General features: G+C 36.3%; 1 protein-coding gene across 7 annotated transcripts in view; it reads right to left on the bottom strand.

Moving 5' to 3' along the window:
• The window catches only part of cspg5a (chondroitin sulfate proteoglycan 5a), a 67,268-nt gene extending 56,942 nt beyond the window's left edge, over positions 1-10,326 (bottom strand). For all 7 annotated transcript variants that reach the window (XM_056475018.1, XM_056475021.1, XM_056475023.1 and 4 more), the window contains exon 1: positions 9,883-10,326. In XM_056475018.1, the coding sequence (XP_056330993.1) occupies positions 9,883-9,979 (97 nt within the window). In that variant the 5' untranslated portion in view covers positions 9,980-10,326. The remainder of the gene's footprint in view (positions 1-9,882) is intronic.
• Positions 10,327-25,392: the final 15,066 nt, after the last annotated feature.

The raw sequence follows: 25,392 nt of genomic DNA, 5'->3' as shown, positions 1-25,392 counted from the left end.
AAGGACCCTTTTCACAAGCCTGTTATGATGCGTTTAATGGTCATCAGCATCCTAAATCCTATTTTTTTAAAAACATTTATAAACATTTTAATGTATTTATGTATGCATTATATCTTTGTTTCAAATTATAAAAAACGAATGACCACTTGTGCAAGGCATTTCTAATGCGGCATCTATGGAACGGGACAGTAAATTTGATGTTTGAACTACACTGTTCCAATTTACTATGACCTTTTATGTGAAGCTGCTTTGACACAATCTACATTGTATAAGCGCTATACAAATAAAGGTGAATTGAATTGAATTGAATTGAATTGAATTGAATGTTATTCTCTTGTTATTCTCTCAGTCGTCAGTCTTACACATTTTTTTTTCCTTTTTCTGAACATCTTTAAAATATCATCATGGAGTTATTATATAGCAAATAAGATTGTAAAAAATTATTTGTTGTAAGTTTTCCCAACTATGACAACTTCTGCTATTGAGAAACCCGAAAATGTGAAAAGAGTATATAAATTCTTGTCTGTCATTAGTTTACACATTAAATAACTATTAAAAAAAACTAACAATGAGTTTATTAACCTTTGTTTAAATTAATACACATTAATGTAAAATGATTCAATTTCTATAAATGCTTTCTGAGTGCTTGAGAATGTTAACAAATTAATGCTTTTTGTTAAGTATTGTGATGCAATTTAAGAAAACGTGCATGTGATGACCAATACAAGATGGCATCATCAATCTGCCTTGATACAAACCAGATGCGTAATTAAAATGCATGATCTTTCCATACACAGAAAGTGTTCTGCACAATTAGCAAACCCAATGCTAAGTAATAAACCTCTCATTTGAGTAGCATAATCATATTTGCAGTTTAGTCTATCTGTTGAATTGTAAAACAGTGACTCATGCATAGAGCATCCCGTTATTTAACCATGATAGAAAACCAAACTGTGCTGTGTGTGTGTGGTGCTCTGTATCTGATAAGCGCAAACAGTTAATGCACAGTGTCTTCAACCATTAGCAAACGTGTGTCATGGATACTTGCCGGTAACCTAATTAAGTCCAGGATTTTCATGTATCTCCTTTCGTTAAGCAGAATATATGCCAAGTCGGTCAGTCAGTCGAGAGTATTCACTCTGTAAAAGCATTCGACACCAGCTGGAACGCTGGTTTTGCAGATTGTGTGGGTTAAATAGCCAGATTTAGGTCAGATCTTACAGCCACGGCATCATCAAAGATCTCCTGCCATACTATTTAATGCGTCTCCCAGACGGGACGCACTACAGAAGCGAGGAATTGGGGGCCCCAGGCAAAAAAAGGACACAAAAGGGTCCTTGTGTTTCCCCCCTTTTTCTCTCAGATGGTCAAATCTTGTTACATAATACCCAGTTACCCATTTTCTCTCATGCACCCCAATGCAGTGCAGAGGGGAGGAGGTAATTTGGGGTTTGGCGCTGGTTATGTGGTGGCCAGGGGTCTCAGTTGCATGACTTTGGTGAGACGCCAGGCTCTTTGTTTGTGCAGTTTTGCAGACAGTGAAGGGAGGACAGCGAAGAGTCTGAAGCTCAGATGGCTTTCTGATGGCAGACTGCCGGAGTAAGAACTGTGGGAGGTATACAACGCAGAAGCCATGAACCCAACAGCTTCATTTAAGAGCTTTCTGTCATCTTCCATCACCGTAAGAGGGCTAGCATAACATCGAGATTTCTTTAAAGTCAGCTGGAGATGTTGACTTTTATTTGCAATTTACAAGCAGAATGAACTGTCAAAAACTGACTGGTGGTGAAGGGCGATGGATGTACTGTAGATGAAAATATTAAACATTACATTCATTATGAAATGTTTAAAAACAATACCACAGCAGAAATATACAACTGTTAAAGGTGTGTAAAATGTTGACTTTCAGTTCCAATTTATAAGCAAGTTTAATAGTGTCAATTCTTTGCAATAAAACAAAATGATTATGAGCTAATTTGCACTACCATTCAAGGTTCATTTGTTTTTCTGTCATCTTTGTACATGATACTAGGTCTAGTGTCCACTGCGATTTCTTTTTCTTTCTTTTTTTACAATTTAATTAACCAGATTAATTTGTCCAAAAATGATTGGATGATTGAAAGTTGTGCTTGTAGGAAATCTAGACATATTTGTCATCTAGACAGACAGACAGATAGATATTTAAATAGATATATAAATATACACAGAGACTTTTTTTTTTGATTATTATTTATTTTTGTAACTTTTTTATTAAATATATTATTTTATTTATTGATTTTAGTAAAAAAAAAAAAAATTTTAGGTAGTAATATATACAATTTTATACAACAGTTCTGTCTGGTTTTGAGTCTGTTTGGCTGATAGCCATGCAATATTCTGCCAGTAACAGCACTCATCCAACCTCAGAGGTCACTCTACATATTGACAAATATTGCTGCAGTTTAACAACATAATGTACGTTTGAGGCTTTTTAGTTGAGAATGTAGTTGTTTAGATTGCAACTATGCAGTTTATTTATAAGGATAGTGCATATTTTAAATATTTATAATTTCTGAGACACCACGTTGGCTACCATTAGCCTGTCATTAAGCAGACCAAAGACGATTGACGTTGTCCATCCACAAGATGGCAACAGGGACCACATAATAAGCCCTTACAGGAGAGGGAAAAACCCAGCGTAAATTTTAACTACAGCTGATCAAATCAATAAAAAACTGGTTAGTGACTTTCTAAGTAGATCCCTATCTTTTGTATGCTGTAGTGCTGTATTTATATCATAGTAATTGTAGTGTGTTGAGTGTGAGATGGAACTCATCTTAAAGTTTTATAACTGGAAATGGCCATCTGTTTTTAATGAGTTTTTTAATGAGTCTCCTGTTTTCGCTACAGACTAGTTCAGTAAGCAGAAAGAAAGAAGAAATGCCCGCATGTGTTTAGCGTTTTTCCTTCTCACAAACACAACAGTAATCTGGTAGTGTTTGCTTTGTTTTGGTTTTTTCGGGGTTAATTATTGTGATCTCCTGATTGCAACAAAAAAATACTGGGAAATCTCTGTAGACTGATGGCATTTCATGCCATTCAGCCTTATAATCTTAAACTGTGACCAAAATCACCTGTTTGGTCATCACTTTAGACATTGCACTAGAAAATCAAATACTAGCTCTAAAGTGACATTGGTGAAGTAGTAACGGTTTCTGCTGTTCTGACATCAGCTGCAGATATGAATGAATGGTGGACGAAAGTAGTTCCTTTTACAAAAGGATTTTGAGACTCTCTGTGTTTGATTTTCTTTTTTATATACACGATTATGCCATCAAACTGTTGTATAAACGCAATATCACACGAGTAGCAGTTTGAATGTGGCTGTATATCATCACTGGCAGGACACTAAGGACTTTCAAAAAAAGGCTGACGGTTCTCACACATTCATACTGTCAAGACAATGAGACACAGACGATAAAAACACTGAAACCATCAAGTGTGCTTGACTTAAAATCTATACCCTTCACTGACACATACTCAAGACATGCAGGCATCCTATAACTGGATGTTGTCGCATTTATTTCTAATGATTAATTAAGGGCATGATTATCATAAACTGAAAAAGTTTGTTTGCCATCCCGATATGACATGGTTTTTAAACCAGCTTTAATTAAGAGTATTCCTGAAAGATTGAAACAGCAAACTATGCTAATGAATTTGTAAATAAGACATCAGCGCTGATCTGTGAATGTGGACTTTAGCATTTTAATGAGGAAAACTATTAACCTCTTACTAATACAAATCCATTATTTAAAGCATATCCAGTACCTGATGCCAAAAAATACTGATTATCTAATGATCAACCACCAATGAAGTCTTTCAATCACTGTATCCATTCATTCATTTTTCTTCAGCTTAGTCCATTATTTCATCTGGGGTTGCCACAGCCCTTCCAGCTGCAACCCAGTACTGGAAAACATCCATAAAAACTTGTTCACACACATACACTAAGGCCAATTTGGTTTATTAAATTCACCTATACTACATGTCTTTGGACTGTGGGGGAAACCGGAGCACCTGGAGGAAACCCACGCCAGCACAGGGAGAACTTGCACACTCCACACACAAATGCCAACTGGCCCAGCCGGGACTCGAACCAGGGACCTTCTTGCTGTGAGGCGACAGTGCTAATCACTGAGCCACCATGTGAACTAAAGAACTAAATAAAATATAAATTAGGTGAGACAAAAATAAATTTTTCTTCATGTACCTGTCAGTTTTGATATTTTGGGATTTTTCATAAGTATTTGTTTTGGTCTAATAGAGAAAAAAATACTGAATATGCACATTTAAGTGCTTTTTCTCGTATATTTTTCCCCTGTAAAGAGTCTTAAATCTCCACTTACTCAACTTTTAGGCAGACCAAACTAATCTATATTCTGAAGGTACAGAGGATTATGTCAGTGCTTCCCATACATAGACTTTACTTGGGCGGGCCGCCCAGGTATATTAACGGCCACCCAAGTATATGTAGTGACACATATTATTTACTGTTATTATCATCCTTTTACACTTTTTTTGTATCTGCCCAATATTACCTAACATCCGTGATTGATTAAGTAGTGGAGAATTTTCTCTCGTTTACCCGTTTTGTCCTGTGTGCGCATGAACTGTCACCACTCCCACAGGTAATCTCACATGCTTTGCAGACCCACGCACCTTTTTGGGACTGTAGTTCCCAGGGAAGTAGTTCGTCCAGGGTTTCTAAGGGTGCTTTCACATCTGGGAAACAAATGATACATCGTATTTTTCTGCTGTTTTAGTGTCCTTTTCACACCTCACTGATTGCTTTGGTCCAAACCAGTTAAAAAAAAAAAAAAAATTTAGTCATGTGACAAATTTCATATCACTCATTGGCCAGATGTTACTGAACGTATTTCCTAAACTGCTTTTCCATTGGTCAGAATTAACGTGCGGGAAAATGCCAATGGAACTCCTGCAAGTAAAACAAACCGGCAGAATCAAAATGTCGCTTTTTACTATAGATGGATGACTGCACTGGCTGATTGTATCCCTGGCCATAGTATACTATAGAGTGTGTATACATCACTTTAGACAAAATGTACATTTTGAGAATGAAGCGCACCTGCGTATGGAAAACAATATTTTAATGTTAAATGTTTCTCCTAAAATGGCCCGGGATTTGGCTTTCACTTTCTAAAGCTGTCGTTATGCGTTTTTGCATTAGCTTTTTATTTAAGCCTACTTTCGAATGGCTTTGCAGCTGACTGTGCACGTACAGTCGTAAGAGCGAGAGAAACATCTAAACGACTCTAATCTAAATGACTCAGAAAAACTTTACTTTCAAGAGTTAGATAATGCTTGACTATGAAAGCAGGTTTGGCATGCTGTCCCGGGAGAGAAGCCTGAGCTCGGAGATAGATGAACCCAAGGTTCCCGCCTGGTCAATGAGCATTAGGAGGGATAGGAGATCAGGTATTTCTTAAGAGCCCCCCATTTATACTTTGGCTAATATGGTGGTTCTGATTCAGTATGTATGCATTAAGTGCTTGTGACTGTTATTACAATTTGTTTATGTACATGTTTTTAGACTGCGGGAGGAAACCGGAGTACCCAGGGAAAACTCACGCGAACACGGAGAGAACATGCAAAGACCACAAAGGGAGTGCCGACTGGCTCAATTAGAACTTGAACCTTTGGCCCTCCTGCTGAGCGATAAGGATGAGCTGTAGTCGATCATATCACGTGCTTCTCTCTAAATTAGTTGGTGAAACCTCACATATACTCGGACAGAATGAAAGAACTGGTCTAAACAGGCTGCAAAATATTTATACAGCTTTAGTAATGGTTAATCAATGTATTTGCCTTATTTAAATAATCTACACATTTTAATCTTGTAATAGAGATACTGTTTGTTTTTATTACTTTTTCTGTCATTTATTTCTCATTTGCTGATTATTTTATTAATTGTATGATCTCAATATATTACATATTTTATACATGTCTAAAATCCTTTGGCATTCAAGTTTGCTTTAAACTTAAAGAGAGAGCGTGAGAGAGAGAGAGAGAGAGAGAGAGAGAGAGGGAGAGAGAGAGAGAGAGAGAGAAGCAGATTTTACCTGTTTTAGTGGGTGCACGCGGCTCCTGAATGGCATAAAAGTAAGAGAAATAGTGGATTTCTTTTTTATTTTAACAGTGTTTTTTTTTTTTACCTTAAACCATTAAAAAGAAAGTGTTTAACAGTGTCATAATAAATAAAATTATTGTTAAACATTCAATTATGTTTTGTTGGTTGCATATAGTTAACTATTTATGTGAAGTGGGTAAATAGTGCGTTTCAATCTGGCTACCACCGCAAGTATATTTCAAATCTGTGGGAAGCACTGAATGCCCATAAAAAAGTTGCCTGATTACACACTACAAATATAACAAAATATTCCACTTTTATTATTCAACAATAAAATATGAAAGATGATCTATTATATTAGCACATTTAATTTAGTTTTTTGTCACTTCAAAAATACCTCCACTCATTGGGCTTTCATAAAAACGTCTTTGTCACACTGTAGAAACAGTGGGCGAGTTTTGATCCCATCCCTCCCTGTAACATTTTACCTTGACTAATTATACAGGTATTAACAGTCAGATCTTTTGACCTTGAGCAATAATCAGACAGCTGCCACTGGACGTCTCTCCTGCCGCCCGTTGCATAAATCTTTTCATTTCTCTACTCAACAGGTGGTTGGATGGAGGAGGGATGTGTTGCCATGGGAACCAGCTTGCCCTCACTGTGCAGAGCGAATGCAATGGTGGAGCTCGAATGTGCTGTGCAAAAAAACTATTACAAATCTATACATCCACATCACACAAATTCAAATTCCACTATTCTTTTGCCAAAAATATATCTATTTTAGGCACTGCTGCTTGATTTTTTAGCATCAGCACAACTGCTTGGTTTTTAATCGTATATCTTCTAGCATTTTCCTGTTTTAATAAGCCAATTAAGATTTTTTTTTGTCATTCCATGTGTGAATTCACATGGTAAATATATTAGGGGTGGGCTAACTTCAGGGCAGTTTCTGTTAAAACACAAAATGGCAGCAGCCCACATTAAAAAACACATTTACAATTCACTCCCTCCCTCCTCTTCTTGTTGCTTAATTTAATTCATTAATTAATTGAAAGGAATAAAGGTGTTGGATTTCATGATGGGGAGACTTCTCTTACTAATTAATCCAGTCACCGATATTGCGATTTTCCCCCTGATTCTTAATCTAAAACCACACTGGAATGACTTTCTTTGGCAGCAAACAATTGTGAATGAATGCAAATCTGATTAACCTCGACTAAAATGGTTTTGAGTGCACTGCAGCAGTGCTAGCAGAAAACCACACAAATCCATCCATTTCATAAATCATGAATGCATTCTCAAAACAACCATAATTTCACCACACTCGCACGCACACAATCAACAGTACAGCATAGGACTTAATACTAAACTATATCTTTTAAAAATAATGGTTGGTTATCGACATCAATGCATTTAACATTCAATGAAGAATCTCATTGAACATTTCCACTGCAATGGAAGGTTCTTTGGGGAACCAAAGCTGGTTCTTCAGTGGAATTGCTGCTCTTTTGGAGCGTTTTTTAGGAGTGTACAGACATCATATGTCAAAAACGGCAGTGTTTCATTGCTAATTCTCCGAATTTCACTGAAATTTTGATTAAAGCTACATGCCTTGCTCATTTGAGACTGTAGTAGCCTAGATTCTAAATGGTGGATTCCATTTGTAGAGAATGATAGATATATTAGAGAGCATACAGCAAAGATCATTCATTTTCTTTTCGGCTTAGTCCCTTTATTAATCTGGGGTCGCCACAGCGGAATGAAACGCCAACTTATCCAGCATATGTTTTACACAGTGGATGCCCTTCCAGCTGCAACCCATCACTGGGAAACACCCACACACTCTCATTCACACACATACACTATGGACAATTTAGCTTAGCCAATTCCCCTATAGCACATGTCTTTGGACTTGTGGGGGAAACCGGAGCACCCAGAGGAAACCCAACACACAAGAACATGCAAACTCCACACAGAAATGCCAACTTACCCAGCCGAGGCTTGAACCAGCGACCTTCTTTCTGTGAGGCGACAGTGCTACCTACTGTGCCACCAGATCATTACCTAAGTTTGATAATGTTTTAAGATCAGAATCTTACTTTAAGTGTCCATTGCTTTGGATCGTTCCACAGTAACAGGTGGCATATTCATAGAGATAAAACTGGCAGTAATCATGGATGGGTCAAAATGTAAAAAATCTAAGTAAAATCATGTAAAAAAAAAAAAAAAAAAATCCAAAGGATTTTTTAATGCAATGACATTTGAGCAGTCATATTGCAAAAAAAATAAATAAATAAATAAATAAAGCAAGATTGATTCTGAAAGCTGAAACATGAGGAACTAATCAGTAAGATGTGGTGGGCAACACCTTTTTTTTCACCGACCGGCAGCACAGAGAAGATGGCAAATGTGGCCATTGGGCTCTTCTGACAATAAATATGCAATTCAGCAAAAGCTGATCAGAGCATTGTGACAGTGAATACATTATTAAATCAGAAACTGGGACAAATCAAATTTTCCTGCATGTTACATTGCACCCGTAATGACCTAATGGATTGGAAAGGGCTATAATGGGAAGTAGCACACTTTCTCTAGTCAAATGACCAATTTAGTTAACAAAGAACACAAACATTGCTTTATGATGTCTTAAAATGCCTGTACATGAGATGAAAGAAGTGAATCGAACAACTAAAATCAAAAGCAGACACATGCATGAAGCGAACAAAGGGCATGGCCACCGGTGACATCATTTTTACCTGACTGAGACCAAAACCACACCAGCCGCCATCACATCAGCTTTAACAAAGGTGCTCAGCTGATCTAGTGCAGTTTGAGGCATCATCAATTCATAACCACCATCAATATTCATATTATCAAGAACACAAAGACACCATGTTGTCCTTATCCTGTTGCTGGGCGACCAATGCAGAAAATGAGCATCCAACTAAATGGACAATGAACCTCCTAAAGCACTAAATGCAGAATTAGAGAATAGATTTGATATGATTTGAGGAAAGAGTACAGATACAAAGCGCGTCAATGAGATCGATACTAATGCTCGGTGATCTATCGGAATTTTAACACACCGCTGGTCAATGGGTTGGTCTCCATCATTCTCAAACGCTGAGTGGGGAATGACACAATATTTCAAATCAACCTTTATGCAGTTTAACCATTATATGCGTTCTTGTTCAGACCGTAAAATCAAACTACAAGCGTGAATGTCCGAGAATAAATTATTTAGCGCTCTAATCCTGCCTTTGTGAGCCTCCATCATTGCCATAGTGACAGCAGCTGCTCTGTGGAGTAATCACAGTGCAGTAACTCTACACTACTACCACTACTACGACTACTACTGTATAATATGGCCAAGGGAAAAGAGAAATTTGCGCATTATGGGCAATTCTTTATGTTCGCACACACATAAAAAATGTTCGCAAATTGCTTCCAGATCGTTCTGCGGTGTCTTTCCCTTTTGATGTGGGTTAATTAATGATGCACATATTGGATGGATCCCCAAATTTCCCAGTTCGACATTTAACCTACATTTGCACGGCGCTGGTCCAGGCACATCAGCAGCTGCCGGCGCGCAGTCATGATTTACGCGCAGCAAAAGCCAGCAGCGGCTGCACTACTGACCGACATTCTCATTTCATGATGCTGTTCTTGTCATGTCACCTCGTGTTTGAAGCCTATCGAGTCTTAACTATCGGCACTTTTAATATGCATGTTTAAAAAAACAATCTTACCATGTGCAAACAGCGGTGTCAAGCAGACGAGCAGAAGGACGGAGAGCATCGGCACGCTCCAGCATCTCGAACACAACCTCATCTCCTTTCGGTTCATGCTTGCGATTGACTAAGAAATCTAACAGGATAAAAATACTCAAACTCCCTGAAAAGCACAGAAATGTTCAACTCGAGAAGTAAATCCTTGATGTGTTTTCTCTGTTATATCGCATCTCCTCTACGCTTCTCCATGTCCACTTCTTTTGTGAGGTGTCTTCTCTGGTTGTATTTATTTACTTGTATTTTGTTGTTGTAGTTGTTCTTATGCGATGGAATTTCTTCTTTTATGGTCCCATTGCCACAATGCAACTCGGTGATCTTGCGGTCGCTGCCGAATCAATCGGGTTGTGGAACCACACCGACGCGCGTTCACTTGGAGAGATGCGATTGTACGCGTTCTCACAGTAAGAGAGGGAAAATGATTTCGGCTCCCACTGTCTCCCCACCCCCTCTTCTCCCCAACCCCTCCCCAAGTTCTTACTCCTTTCAATAATGTTCAACTACTAACAGACACAAAAACAACCCTCCATTGTACAAGCTGGCTCATCTAACGGGTTTAATCTTGGTTATTTGGAAGGGATGTAGAGTTTTGCTGCTTCTCTTTCATATTGTGCAAACATAGGCTTCCACGTTCAAATATTAACACATGCGTTGAATAAGCAAGATCTAAATATAAATGTGTATTTTTTTTGGTAATATCTAAATAAAAAAAAAACAGAACATTAAAAATGTATAATAACATTTATTAATAACAAGTAGGCTAAAATCATACATACATATGCATTAAAGAATATTTAAAATATATTATGCTTCTCTTATTAAAGCAGAATATTAATGAGATATTTTTCAATAATATTTATTTTAATTGGATAATAAAATCACAACACAACTCTATATTTTGTATGGTTTTATTATTTATATTTATATTATCAACAATGATAGTGACACTCACAAACACAATTGTGAATATAGTATAATTCCCCCCAAAATATTAATAATATGAAATATAATATCATTCAAAATAATGATAAAATATTTCTTATGTTTTAGTCAAATAAATAATAATAATAATAGCAATAATAATAATGAATGAATGAAAGAATTATATAACAGTATATTTTGTTTTGAACATGAAAGATTAACTTAGCTGAAGACCATCGTTAGCCACTTAAGATCGCAAGTTCCATCGTTACAAGCATGGCGTTTCCCAAATCTATTGTTCCAACAAACATTCGCAAACTGCATCGCAAACTTGTACGCTTGCAACTACACCTCTAGAGCTGAGGTAAGCATAGTCCCTGGCTGTGTTCTATTCCCAGTTATCCCTCCTATGCCCCTATCCCCCTATTCATGTTGAACATTTTAACATTTATACTTGGAATGATTTAAAAAAAGCATTAACGTCATCTCTCTTAGGTGTAATTTGCTTTCAAAGTATTTGCACAGTTCAGTTTTACAATCTTCATGCTTACAATTGCGTTGCCTTCGTAGTGCACTTTGAAAACCATGATGTCATTTTGAACGTGGCCGTGGCTCATGACGAAAGCTATAGGTGACCTATTGTTTAAAAGTGGAATTTACGTTGCGTCTCCAAAGCTTGTGAAAACAAAAAACATAGCATACGTTAATATCTTTTAATTTATAGTAGGTTATTTATTAAGTATCTGTACTGTATATGACATGGGCCTGTTGGTTAGAACATTTCTGCAGTGGTTTGAATGTGTCAAATTGTAAAAGTAGACTTTTCAACAAAAAATAAATAAAAATGAATTCACAATATAATAATAATAATTATTATTTTTATTATTATCATTAAGCAGGATTTTTTTTTTCATTTCTACTGTAAATTAGGCCTACAACCATTAACGATTTATATGATTTATATATGAGATTTGTGTTAGCTTAGTGATTTTATATGCAATATTCTCAATAATATTTGTAAAGGAAACATATGTCCTATATGTGTCGTTTACATATATTTCAAATAATATGGAAAACGAGTGCATGTTTTTACTAAAACATTGGATTTTTTAAAATGCGAGTGCGTGCAAAACAATATAATTTGTACAAAAAAGTATGGGGGTTCTCTTTAAAGAAGTTGTTACTCCACCCCGTTTAGAGCATCATTATGGGCATTTTACGTTATAACTAACGTGGTTCAAACAATGGATCTGCGACAGAGAAACTACGGTTTTGAAAAACACTCCTCAATACATCGTTCTTTACCCAAACAACGCATCGTACTATGATAGTTTAGCCACTGGTTATGTCGTTGTTTGGGAAACACACCCCTGGATAGCTTTTTATGGAACTGACATGGATTTTGCTGCTTGTTGCTTAGGCTTTCATATTCAAATATTTGTCTATATGTTAAATATGAAAGAAAATCGTGTGTAGTTTAGCAAACTGTACTCTAAAAATATTCTTTTAACCCAATTTTGGGTCAAATATGGACAAACCCAGAAGTTGAGTTAAAAATTGTATTTTTCACAATTTTAAAAATTTTCTTTGTAAATAAAATTGTGTACCTAATAGCAATAATAAATGTAAATACATTCAAATAAAACAGATTTTCATGCTTTCAAGTGGGTATCTTCCCTATCTCTTATCTAAAATAAGCACATCTAAACAGTTCCAAAATATCCGCCCAATGAAGCAATGTTTCAGAATAAAGGTGCCTTTTTACACACAGGAACCTGCAGGTTTCAATAATGAATCAATATCTATTAAAAGTGGATGCGAGGGCAGAGGACATGCACATGTGATCTAGGGCTGTGATATGGTCCAGATTGTTTACGGGTTGATGGTTTAAGGCGAGGAGAATGGGACAATAAAGCAGAGGAGGGGCGGGAGGCATGAGATACACTCCTCCGGCGGTGGTGATGAATGCATGAGGGCTGGAGGTGGCCCACGGTGGGGGTCGACGGCATTCTTCCACACAGCTCCATTGACAAACACAACGGACCAGCAACAGGCAATTCACCAGTGCCTAGGGTTTTGGACGATGTGTGTGTGTTAATAGTGCTCATTATGTACAAGTTGGAATTGGTGGGCTAAATAAATAATAATGCTATTATAAAAAAGGAAGAGCAACACAGTAAATTAATTGCATGACCAGGAAGTGATAAATCGATTGACTGTCCTTTGGGAGCATATAATTGGACAAATGAACCATAACGCTCCTTGCTTTACAATGAAGATTTTCATTTAAAGATAAAGAAAACTCAGAAAACTGATTCCTGCATTCCTGCAAACTTAATTCCATGTCTAGGGAAAAGTTGTTCTGTTCAATGCTTTAAAATGAAATAAATTTTGACATGGAGGAATGTGCTTTAAGCAAAAAAGTTTCATAGGGTGGCTTTCCTTTCTTGTTTTTGCATTTCCAAAACTGACAGTGGTCATACGGCATTACTACATAAATATTTCAAACAGTATCATTTCCCTATGGTCATTAAACAGCAGTAGTGGAAAGAGTACTGAAAAATCATACTCGAGTAAAGGTACCATTACTTCCCTAAAAATGTAGCAAAAGTAAATAGTACTCACAGTATGAGTAAAACGACCTTTCAAAAGTAAACAAGAGTGGTGACAAGTATTGCGCTTTAAAAAGCTGATGCATTTACATGTATTTTATGGATGTGTGTAAACGTAACATTCTGTAGTGCATTTAGTTATTGCCCAGCAGCCTCACAACGTCATAAGATGTTAACATTAGGTTAGAATTAGGTCGTGATGTCAGGTGACCAAAATTCAATGTCTGGCCAGCGTCTAAAGACAACGCTATTTTGATGTCCAATAAGGATGTCAAATGACGTTGAAATTTGGTTGATTTTAGGTTGTGTTAGAAAGTGACTAAAATTCAATGTTGAGCCAACATCTTAAACCAACGTCATATTGAGATCAAATACTGACATTTATTCATCCGGTATGGCAACCAAAATCCAACATGACGTTATAGTGGTAACGTCCACACGTCAAGCTGTAACATCATTAGATGTTGATATTTGGTTGATTTCAGGTTGGACGTTAGACACTGACGTTGGGTTGACGTTGGGTTCTGATATAAACTCGATTTTCATTTCCAAACAAAATGCGACGTCCCCATGACATTGGGGTACAACATCAATCTGACGTCATGTGGACGTCTTGTGCCTGTTGGGTGTTTAAGGCCATTTCGGTCATCATAGAGTAAACATCCGTCATCTTCTCATCAGTTGCATGCATCTAAACATTCTCTGTGTCAATGCGTGTAAAGATTTCGGACATCTTCTTGGACACTTTTAATGCTTCTAAACAGTTTGCTGAAATCATAAATTGCCCATGTCTTGAGGTAGTTTATTATGATGCGATTTACCTTTTATGTGTGATTTGATTGGACAGGAATCACAGGACAGATTTTTCTAATCCCCATAGACATGGAGTAATAAAGTAGTCACTGCAGGTTGAAGGAAAGTAGTGGAGTAAAAGTACCGATACTGCACTAAAAATGTACTCAAGGTAAAGTAAATGTACACATTTTAAAATCTACTCAGTAAATTACAAATTCTGAGAAAAACTACTCAATTACAGTAGTTTGAGTATTTGTAATTAGTTACTCTACACCACTGCTAAACATTTCATTTCATGTGGCATAAACAAAATGAGCTTTTGTAATACGAATAAACTTAATGTATAGGAAATTAGGGTTGTTCAATCCAATCCGTTTAATATTGAGAAATTGTCAATATCGAGTCCCACTCTGTTATTTTTAGTGTTAGACACATTATGGCTTTTAAAATAAATCCTTTAACTGTACTATATTAATGAAAAGCTTAACCCTTTCTTTACAATTGTATTATGATTTGACAAAACTATAGCCTACATATTTTTCTGTACAGTTTGTAGTAGTACAATAAAGCAGGTCTAGGCCACTAAACACACACATCTGAGATTTAGACAAAATTTCTATTAAAATGCTTTGAACAAATCATTAAACTTCAATAACCATAACCACATCAACCTAATAACCATAAAACCATAACCGTAGACAAGTAAAATATGTAATAATCTCAATAACATTTTTTTACACTCTGACCAGTGCGCATGCGCTAGGTCTTCGTACATCATACAACTTCATGACAGCTTTAGTTTTCCTTATACTACGGATAGATAAACTCTGTCAACACAACCCCACAGTCTCTGCTCCAAATCATCATCAAGAGATGAAGCGATACAACGGAGGTAAACAATTACCTTGCCGCCTTTGCCCGGAGTTTTAACCTACCTCAGAGAATGCGCTGTATTCCGTTGAGTGTTGAGGTAAATTGGCTGAACGTTGGTATTACCTCGAGACATGCTGTAAATACACACAAAACGCGTTGTTGTCGAACAGCTTTCATATTTCCCACACAGCACCGAGTTTAGCCGAGAATTCCAGTCACAAAATGCACGCCACTCTTCACTTAAAGACACCTGCGTGACAACTGACGTACAACAAAGGATCGGCCCGGGTACGTCAGCAAAACTTATTTTACTGACGTTTTTATTCTAGAAATCATTATGGATGAACATTATGAATCAAACATATTAACCCTTAACTGTCAGCCAACTTTTCAAGTTCAATCTTAAAATTAAATGCATACAATATAAGTTTTATTCAATAAGGTTTAGAAAACAATGTATTTTATTAATAAAAATATTTCACTGGGACAGTATATTATAAACATCTAACATCTGACTGGAGAAATTGCATATTACAGATAAGCTCAAGCTCTAAATGCCGGTATTCAAGCTGACACCAAACAACTAGCTTTGATGAAATCCAACTGTGTTGTCGTCTTGCCTTGGCTTACGTCTGGTTCCGTCTGGACTAAAGAACTGCATGTGAACACACCAAACAGACGAAAGCCAACTGAAATTAGTAAGTGCAATGCAAATGTAATTCAATTCATCTTTATTTCCATAGCGCTTTTACAATAGCCCCTTTCACACAGCGAAACCAGTAAATATACGGAAACTTACCGGAACAACTTTACCGGTAAATTTAAGAAAGCGCTGTTCACACAGGCGAGGACGTTCTGAAATTTTTCCGGAAAAGACCGTTCACACATCCATTCCAAAATTCTGACATCATTAACCTGAAATTACCTCTAATCGTCTGCACTTGTATTTGTAAACACAGTTGTTGATGGTTTCACTTTTATTTATAGCTTTAGCATTTATGCAGCTGCTTTATCCCAGAGACATCCAAACCGCAGTGAAATGTTTACACATTTGACTACATTACTGTGGATGGATAAGTATTGTGAACAACTTCGTTGAAAACATATGGAGGAACACTTTCGCATGTCGATATTTCCTACTAAATATTAAATATTATATTTCACTTCTTAATAAATAGCCTCATTATTAATTTATTTATATGATTTATACAGTTGAAGTCAGAATTATTAGCCCCCCTGATTTATTAGCCCCCTGTTATTTTTTTCCCCCAATTTTTGTTTAACGGAGAGAAGATTTTTTTCAACACATTTCTAAACATAATAGTTTTAATATCTCATTTCGAATAACTGATCTGTATTATCTTTGCCATGATGACAGTAAATAATATTTGACTAGATATTTTTCAAGACATTCTATGAAGCTTAAAGTGACATTTAAAGGCTTAACTAGGTTAATAAGGTCAACTAGGCAGGTTAGGTTAATTAGGCAAGTTGTTGTATAATGATGGTTTGTTCTGTAGACTATTGAGAAAAAAAAATGCTTAAAGGGGCTAATAATTAAAAGTTTAAAAAAGTTTAAAAACTGCTTTTATTCTAGCCGAAATAAAACAAATAAGACTTTCTCCAGAAGAAAAAATATTATCAGACATAGTGTGAAAATTTCCTTGCTCTGTTAAACATCATTTGGGAAATATATATTTTTTTAAATTCAAAGAGGGGCTAATTCTGACTTCAACTGTATTCGATATTAGAATACATGTTTTTTTAAGTGATTTTATGTCTTAGAATAGAATATGTAATGTTCTCAATATTTGCAAAGGAAACATCTGTTCTATATGTGCCATTAACATATATTTTAGTAAATATGAAAAACGAGTGCATGTTTTTACCAAAACTAATATTGGATTTATTTTAAATGCGTGTGCGTGTAAAACAATATAATTTGCACAAAGAAATTATGGGGTTCTTCTCTAAAGAAGCTGTTACCACGCCGTTTACAGCATCTTTATGGGCATTTTACATTTTAACTAACGTAGTTCAAACAATGGATCTGCGACAGAGAAACTACAGGTTTTGGGAAACACTCGTCACCACATCGTTCTTTTCCCAAACGATGCATCGCTCTATAATAGGCCAGCCTCAAGTTGCGTTGTTGTTTAGTAAACGCACCCTAGGCTGACGCTGACTGGTGAACAGTATGTCCCGATTCTTCTAGATGTAAACACAAACATCAAATACTGATCAGTGGGCTTAATTCAGACAATACAGATCAGTAAAACATACCATAATCTGCCTCCGTACCTTTTGTTTGAGACCACTTTGGGACATTCCTATGTAAAATAAAATAATATAAAATCACATTTAAATAAAAATAATGCAAAATTATTCATAATGAAACCTTAACTGACAACAGCCCGTGAAAAAGTCCTAAAGACTTGATATTGTCCCACCACTGACTCATTAACCCAGTCTCTACGCCTCCTTCTCCCCCTCTACTGGTTCCCACACTGCTCTCTGAGTGCAAGATTTGGGTAAAGTGCCAACAGGCTCATCTTCAAAGGGACTGTGGAAGTGAAGAGGTAATGTACTATGGCCTCCAACCTCTAATATTAATACAAATATACATTTGCATATATTTCCCTTATAGATGCTAGTAGAAAAACAGTTTGTCAAAGATTTGGATGCACTGCTTAATTTTTTAAAAATCTCGTTGATCTGTAAACTAAAGGCTTATGCTTAAAGGTCATTTCGTGACGGTTGCAACATAGGCTCATTCTGAAAACGTAGCCCTTTATACATTTCTAGAGATTACTGATTATGTAGCCAGAGGTATGTGTGGCTGCATTTTGGGTTTAGGGAAGGAGGGTGGGTCAGTCGATCAGTCAGTCAGTTGACAGCGGCCTCTGGTGGATTTATGCGAGTGGAGCAGGCGCAAAGAGCACTCGCGAGAGAAATTTGAGATCTCAAAATGTCTACAAAGCGGCCTCTTGTGGATTCACAACCACTGGTGAAAATGTATTTGGGACTCTTCAGAACTGTATAGCGGTACGTTTTTAGAATGAGCCCGGGTTATTGTGTGGAGCAGAAGAAAAAAAAATCTTTATATATAAAGAGAGATAGAGAGAGAGAGAGAGAGAGAGAGAGAGAGAGAGAGAGAGAGAGAAAGAAAGAAAGAAATAAGACATTTAAAATAATTAAAATTATTTTACATAAAAATAAATAAAAATAAAAAGATAAAATACTTGCCAAAAAATGAATTCTGTATAAAATATACTGTATTTTGTCAGTCAACAACAATAGGTCTGTTAAATATATTTCAACTTTACTAATTTAAAACATTATTTTAAACGAATAATTTGCTGAAATTCAAAAAAATATACTTTATACATGTATATATAATTTTTTTTATTTACAGCAAAACCATTGCCCCTGTCTTGAATGTCATATTGTACTAGGGCTGTGCGATTAATCGAAATCGAATCGCAATCGCAATTTGAAACATTGCAATTAGCCAATTGCAAGAGGCTGCGATATGAAATATATATTATTTAACTTCCCCCACCCAGAAAAAAATGCGTGACTGCCATCTGTGTGTGACAGTCTTACTAGCCAATTGAGCGAACGAGTGGGATGACGGCATCTGCATTAATAGACTAATTAAATAAATATAAAAGCAGCACGTCGGTAATATGGGAATATCTTGGTTTCAAAGTCACAGACACCAAACAAAACCAGGTCATTTGTAAGAGCTGTCGCAGAATTGTTGCCACAGACTGAGGAAATACAACAACCAGCACCTAAAAAAGCACCATAGGTGGCTATATGAGGTGCGTCCTGCTAAAAAGTCTACTAAAAGTATTGCCATTGACACTCAATCTAGTAGCTAGACAATCTACAAAATTACCTTGCTAATGAAATCGAAACTGCAATGTCAAAAAAAAAAAATCACAATTAGATATTTTCCCCAAATCACACAGCCCCATATTGTACTTCATAAATGTACCAATTAATGCATTTTTAAAATGTCTATTTTTATTTTTTAAAACAGCAGTATTGAATATACTAGCCGAGTAAGCTCATGAAACTGTGCCTGTTTTCCCACAGTTTATCAGGCTATGAATGAATCCTGTATGTAGGTAGGCTTCTTTTACAGCGCTCATGAGAAATTACTGTTATTAATAAGGTTGGGTTTAAAAATAGAGTCACAATGGGAATGCCTATTAAAAATGAATAATACTGATAATCCGTCTGTGTGAAAGGTTAAGGGCAGTGCACTCATGTGAGATGGTCCTGTTAAGCCTCACTCTCTGCTAAATGAAACATTTGAGGGATGGTGTTAATTTTTAATATATTGGTGCACATGTTTATTTATAACTACATTCTGAATGCTGCAAACAGCCTATTTGTAATTGATGATCCATTATTGATTGGCCGTGGTGTGAATGCAGTAAAGAACAAGGCCCCTTGATGAGCACCTCTGGCTCTATGCCTTCAATCCCTTTTTTTCTTTCAAAGCTAAAACACCCCGCTGGGAAAACACACAACCTCACAACAAGGCACACATATATCAGGTGGTTCACTTTGTCCTTGGACTTGTTGAAATCTGTAACCACTACGCACATAAACAGATGTGCTCAAAAATAGCAAGCAAGATTTTTTAATCTACGCTTAACACTTTACATCTTTTAAACCACATTTTAAGGCAAATTGTAACTATGTTTTGAAGCCCTGATTTTGAGCTACTTCGAAGGCTTGAATTATACAATAACAACACGGGTAGTAAACAAAACAATATTTGGATTAAATATCTGTCATAATCCTCTCATCTCTGCAGCATGATAGTGTTGTTTTGATAGCTGTAGATCCAATCTGTTTAATTCCAAAAGAACAAGATCTGGAGATATGGAAAAAAACAACAAAAACAGTCGTCCCAAGTACATTGATGCCACCAGGAATGAGGGATCCAAAATACTGAAAAAAAACTTAAAATAACTGTTTTTTTAAAAAAAAGAGCACAACATGAGAAACTCACATTTACTGGATCTCATCTTGTTTCATTTCACCACTTTAATCCAAGAAAAAAACAGCCTTGTTTTGGCAAAACCAAAATGTTAATGGGTGTTTTGCCACTCTTATCACCTTAGCAGCCACAACTTTTGGGAACACTCTAGATCAGGGTTTTCAATCATTTACAACGCACCCCCCCCCCCCCCCCCCCAAATTTCATTCAATTTGTCCAATTTGAGTCAAACATTGAGTACATTTACATGGACACTAATACTGCGATTTTAATACGATTAAGACAATACTCTGATTAAGGGTCTACCATGCACCATAACAGCGATTTATTTTTATTTTTATTACCTTAATACAACTAAAGTCATAATTGAACTAAACAGAAATGAAATTAAGACATGTGGAGTATGCATATATTGGTGGCATTATTGAAGTAAAGCATCATGTAGGACTTTTCGTGCATTTTACGACAAAATCCACACACACGGCTGTTAGTAAAGGACCGCAGATACTCACACTGCGAAAAGCAGAAGCTTTTTCTTTCCATTCGGTGTGTGGTGTTAAATTAAATTAAAACAACACTCTTCCACCAGTCCTTACCAAACTCACATCCAATACCCCAGTTTGTCATGCGAGGCATAAATGAAATGTTCATGAGTGAAAGTGAAACTGCTGAACTGCAGTTAAAGTCGAAAAATTAAAGATGAAACACCCAAAATTACATGAAACTCTGCAGCAAACGTGGTTAGCCTGGTGATGCAACATTCAAAAAGCACTTCAGATAAACACCTTATTTATATCATTGTCTTATTCAGATTACGACAAATAACTATTACTGATGTCCATGTAATGTAAACGTAGTCAGTAGTGCCTTCAAAGTAAGTGAAAGATCCAGAAGAGCAGATTCAGAAGGGCACTTTTTTGTCAGACGGCTCGCCGGGTTTACTTTCATTCACTGTCATTTATTTTAAAAAGCACCCGGTCCATTTTATTTGTATATGTTTTACTCGAACGCATGAACTCTACAGGTGCCTGATAGTTAGCGGTGAAACTAACGTTTATCATATTTACTCTAGTGGACGCATAAATATCATCATCATAATTTACTCGAGTACTATTTGTAAGAAGTAACTAGTAACTAATTACTTTTTTCTAAAAGGAATGTGCCCAACACTGCTGAGATCAAAACATTATTAACTTTAAACTTAACTTATTCACTTTTAAATTAGATTTTAAAGGCCTTTTAAAATGTTTTCAAAATCTCCACAATTGTGTTGTCATGTAAACGAAGGGAAAGTAACAAAAACAGCGATTAAAGACACGTAAATATTATCAGATGTACGTTCAACAATCTGTTGTCAGGGAAAAACTCTTTCCTGATATCTTTATTCTGATTTGCGCACTCACATGTACTCACACCCTACTAAGTTGCAATATATATGCAAAACATATGATAATCCAGTTCCTCTGCTCATGTGGCCAGAGTTAAGCCCCTCCTCCTTTTCCTCCTACACACCTACTTCAGCACTTTCATTTCCCTTTATTCAAGTGCCATTAGCGCACTGCTGCTATTCCTGGCTCTGGACAGGCTGGAGCTTGGATCATACAGGCTTATGTGCTGCCAACCAGAGCAGAACTAAACTGTTTGTGCAGCCCCCCTCCCCACCATTAGCAGTGGCCCATCCCCCCGTCTGTGCTCCCTGAAAGTCTCTCTCTCAGCTGTGCACCATTGCCATACAGCGGACATGCCTAGTTTTTATCTCTTACACTCTCATGTTGACTCGGACGAGTGGTGACACAATAATGCCATATTAACAGATTACAAGAACATGATCGCTGCTGGTTCCATGTATTTATTGATGTGTATGAATCACAGCAGTGTGGATTAGCATGATGATCAATGATAACGCTTTGCTCCATTTATCTACCAATACGCTGAGTGGAAAAATGGCACAATATCAACAATAGGGTGCTGCTGTTGTTTTCAATGGACACATCAGACATATACATACATGTGCATAAAGATCAACAAAAGGACAGGGTTCATTTTCAAGTTCTTTTATAATGTCTTTCTATCAATTTAGGTCCCATTATATATATTAAGTGGCCTTAATTACTATGTATTTACATTAAAAATACTAATTTGGTACATTGAACTTATTATGTACATATGTGTTTTTACTTTTTACTTATTTTTAAAATTATCTGCATGTAAATACATCTGTAATTACTTTCTGTAATCACATTTAGAATTACACTGTTAAACCATCCTACTGTATACCTTATATCTTAACCCATCCTTAAAACATATCACCAAACCTGTTTTAACCATACCCGTATCCCAGCTAAATAGTGCACAATATGAACACAATAAGTACATTGTACTTATTTTTGATGTGTCTAGTTAAACTTAGGCAACTTAAAATGAAGTAGGGCCTACATTTCTTTACCATTTTATGGCAGTTTAACTAATTTAAAGTGTTCTTTTAAGAATAATAGTATTTATTTCTTCATTCATTAAATATTCCTTAGAGATTTTGGGTCATATTACACAAATATTCCACCACCAGTACCTGCCTAAACCGCTAATGCTATGCAGGATGGAGCAAAAACAGAGACTCATCAGACCAGACAATTAAAAAAAAATAAATAAATAAATAAAATAAAAATACTTATATTGGCCAGTTTGCTAAGGCCATCCAAATTGTCAACCCAGGCTCATTCTGAAATCATACCACTATATACATTTCTGGAGAGCAATAAACATGACCCAGCAGATACGTTTTTTTGCAGTTTTTGTTTTTGCGAATCCACCAGAGGCTGCTCTGTATGTTTTTTGAGTTCTCAAAGTGATCTGAAGTGCCATTAGCGATTGCTGATCTCTCGTAAATCCACCAGAGGCCGCTGTCAACTGACTGACTGACTGACTGACTGACCCATCTTCCTCCTTCCCTAAACCCAACCAATAGTATTTTCAAAAGCAATCCAGAAAAAGAAAAGCGCTTGCCTGATTTTTACCACGTTTTCAGATTTTACCACATTCTCACACTGTTATTTACTTGTTTATATATATTTTTGGCTTCTGCTTTTGTCTTTGCTTTTTGCAACTGTTCTTCACCGGACTTGAACGGCATCATCGTGGTCAACTCCTCTCTGCATCTCAGGTCCACTGATGTACAATGCAAGCTACTGGACAAACTAATAACAGTGAGAAAGCAGTCCATACGAAGATAAGCAGTCAGCTGGTAAGCATGTTAAGAAACGGCGTCATACCACCCCGTAGCAATTGTTATAAAGACAAAATGCAGCCATATGTACTTTTGGCTACATAATTCACAATCTCCAGAAATGTATATAGGGGTACATTTTCAGAATGAGCCTATGTTGCAAATTGCACTTTGGTTCAATCTTCTATTGGCAGTTTTGCTAAGGCCATGCTAATTGGATTTGTGTGCAATTTACACTTTTTGTTTTAAAACAGCACTTTGAATAAAAATGTACCTCATCCCGACTTGTTTTTTCAGAAAAATGTGTTTCAGAAAAATAATCTCCGTCCACAATATACAGACTAAAAATGATGATACGTGACCACTGGGCATACTCATTTTTTGGCCAGCATTCTTAATTACAGTGTCCCGCTAATGTAATGGTCATATAATTGGGACTCGATGAATCAGGGAACAATTTGCAATTGTCCAGAACACCAATCATATGCCATTTGTGGGTAGCCACACCTCTGTTTTAAAAGACTGTGATTGTTTCCGTAAGAAATAATAGAAGGAGTAGGAAAGACCAAGTTACTATAAGCAGAATAGAAAAGGACACAGTAACTTGAACGGAACTCTTTTTATTATAGGAAAACACCCATCAGGACTGAGATGAGATGGTGGAACTTGTAGTAATATCTTGTTGACATCTGATTAATTTAGGAAGAGCAGAAAGAAGTGTCAAAAGTATAATAGAAAGTACATAAAAAGTGTTGGAAATGCTTGTTAGAATTTTTAAAGGAAACTAGACTAGAGAATAAAATAAAGAAAAGATAGTACAGAAGGGGGCAGTAATGCAACAAAATGGATGCCATCTGTTCTAAACCCCCCCAAAAATGCACTTTTTTACATTTCAGTCCGTCTATACTGAAACAAACACCAGCATTTCCAAACTAAAATGAGATCTCGAGCGTTTTAAAAATGCTTCATTTTTGCAGGCCGAAGATGGTGGATTAGTGTAGGCACCAGGCATAACCACAGCATAACTTACTGGTTTTAAAACATTTGGTCTAAACAGCACCTTAGTTTCCTGTTCTTAGCTTCCCATTGTGGCCTTCTGCTGCTGTAGCTTACCTGCCTCAAGGTTAAATACGTTGTGTGTTCAGATTCTGGCCATTCTCTTCTGATTTCTGGCATCAGCAAGGCATTTTCTCCAACAAATCTGCTGCTCACTACCTATTTTCTGGCTTTTAATCATTCTCTGAAAATCCTAGAGATAGTTATTTGTGTGTAGATGATGGCACTAATTCAGAAACACTAATCAGACACCAACAACCAAACCACATTCAAAGTAACTTAAATCACCTTTCTTTCCCACTCTCAGTTTGAATTTCAACAGAACATCTAGACCACGTCTACATGCCTAAAAACATTAAGTTGCTATCATGTGAATGGCTGATTAGATATTGGTGTTAACAAGCAGTTGAACATGTACCTTACAACGTAGTATAGACATGGTATCAGACACATCGATCACAGTGCAATCCCTAACATGCTAATTATAATAATTAATAGCCAAGGCCATTCCTGCTGTTTTATTCTGAATAATCAAATAAGTACCTATAGAGCTGTTTTCAAATGCACCGTTTTTGGTTTATTAAACTATGCAAACTTTACTACAGCATGTTTTCAACAGTGAACTTTGTACATTCAAGAATATGCATCAGTGTGTAAAACTGCTATAATATTAATGAGAATTCTTTTATCGATGTTAGCATCACAATGTAATGACAGACTTGTAAAGAGCTTCACATTTTCATCCTCTCGTTCCATACCAACGTCGGAAAAAAGCTTCTTGGAGTCATACTGACATTTTACTCATTACCATGGCAACCAATGTAGATTTATCTGATATTGACTACACTGAACAAATGTATTCACTCTTATTGCCTGCAAAATTACAGGCAAATACAGTCAAACCCGAAAATCTAATTTGACTTGGGCTCAATCTGTTTGAATAAAGTGTCAACTATAGGTATAGACTCACC

This window comes from Danio aesculapii, chromosome 16, assembly GCF_903798145.1.
Source record: "Danio aesculapii chromosome 16, fDanAes4.1, whole genome shotgun sequence".
In the NCBI taxonomy this organism is placed as follows: Eukaryota; Metazoa; Chordata; class Actinopteri; order Cypriniformes; family Danionidae; genus Danio; species Danio aesculapii.
The sequence above is the reverse complement of the archived record's forward strand: the minus strand, read 5'-3'. Positions and strand labels throughout refer to the sequence as shown.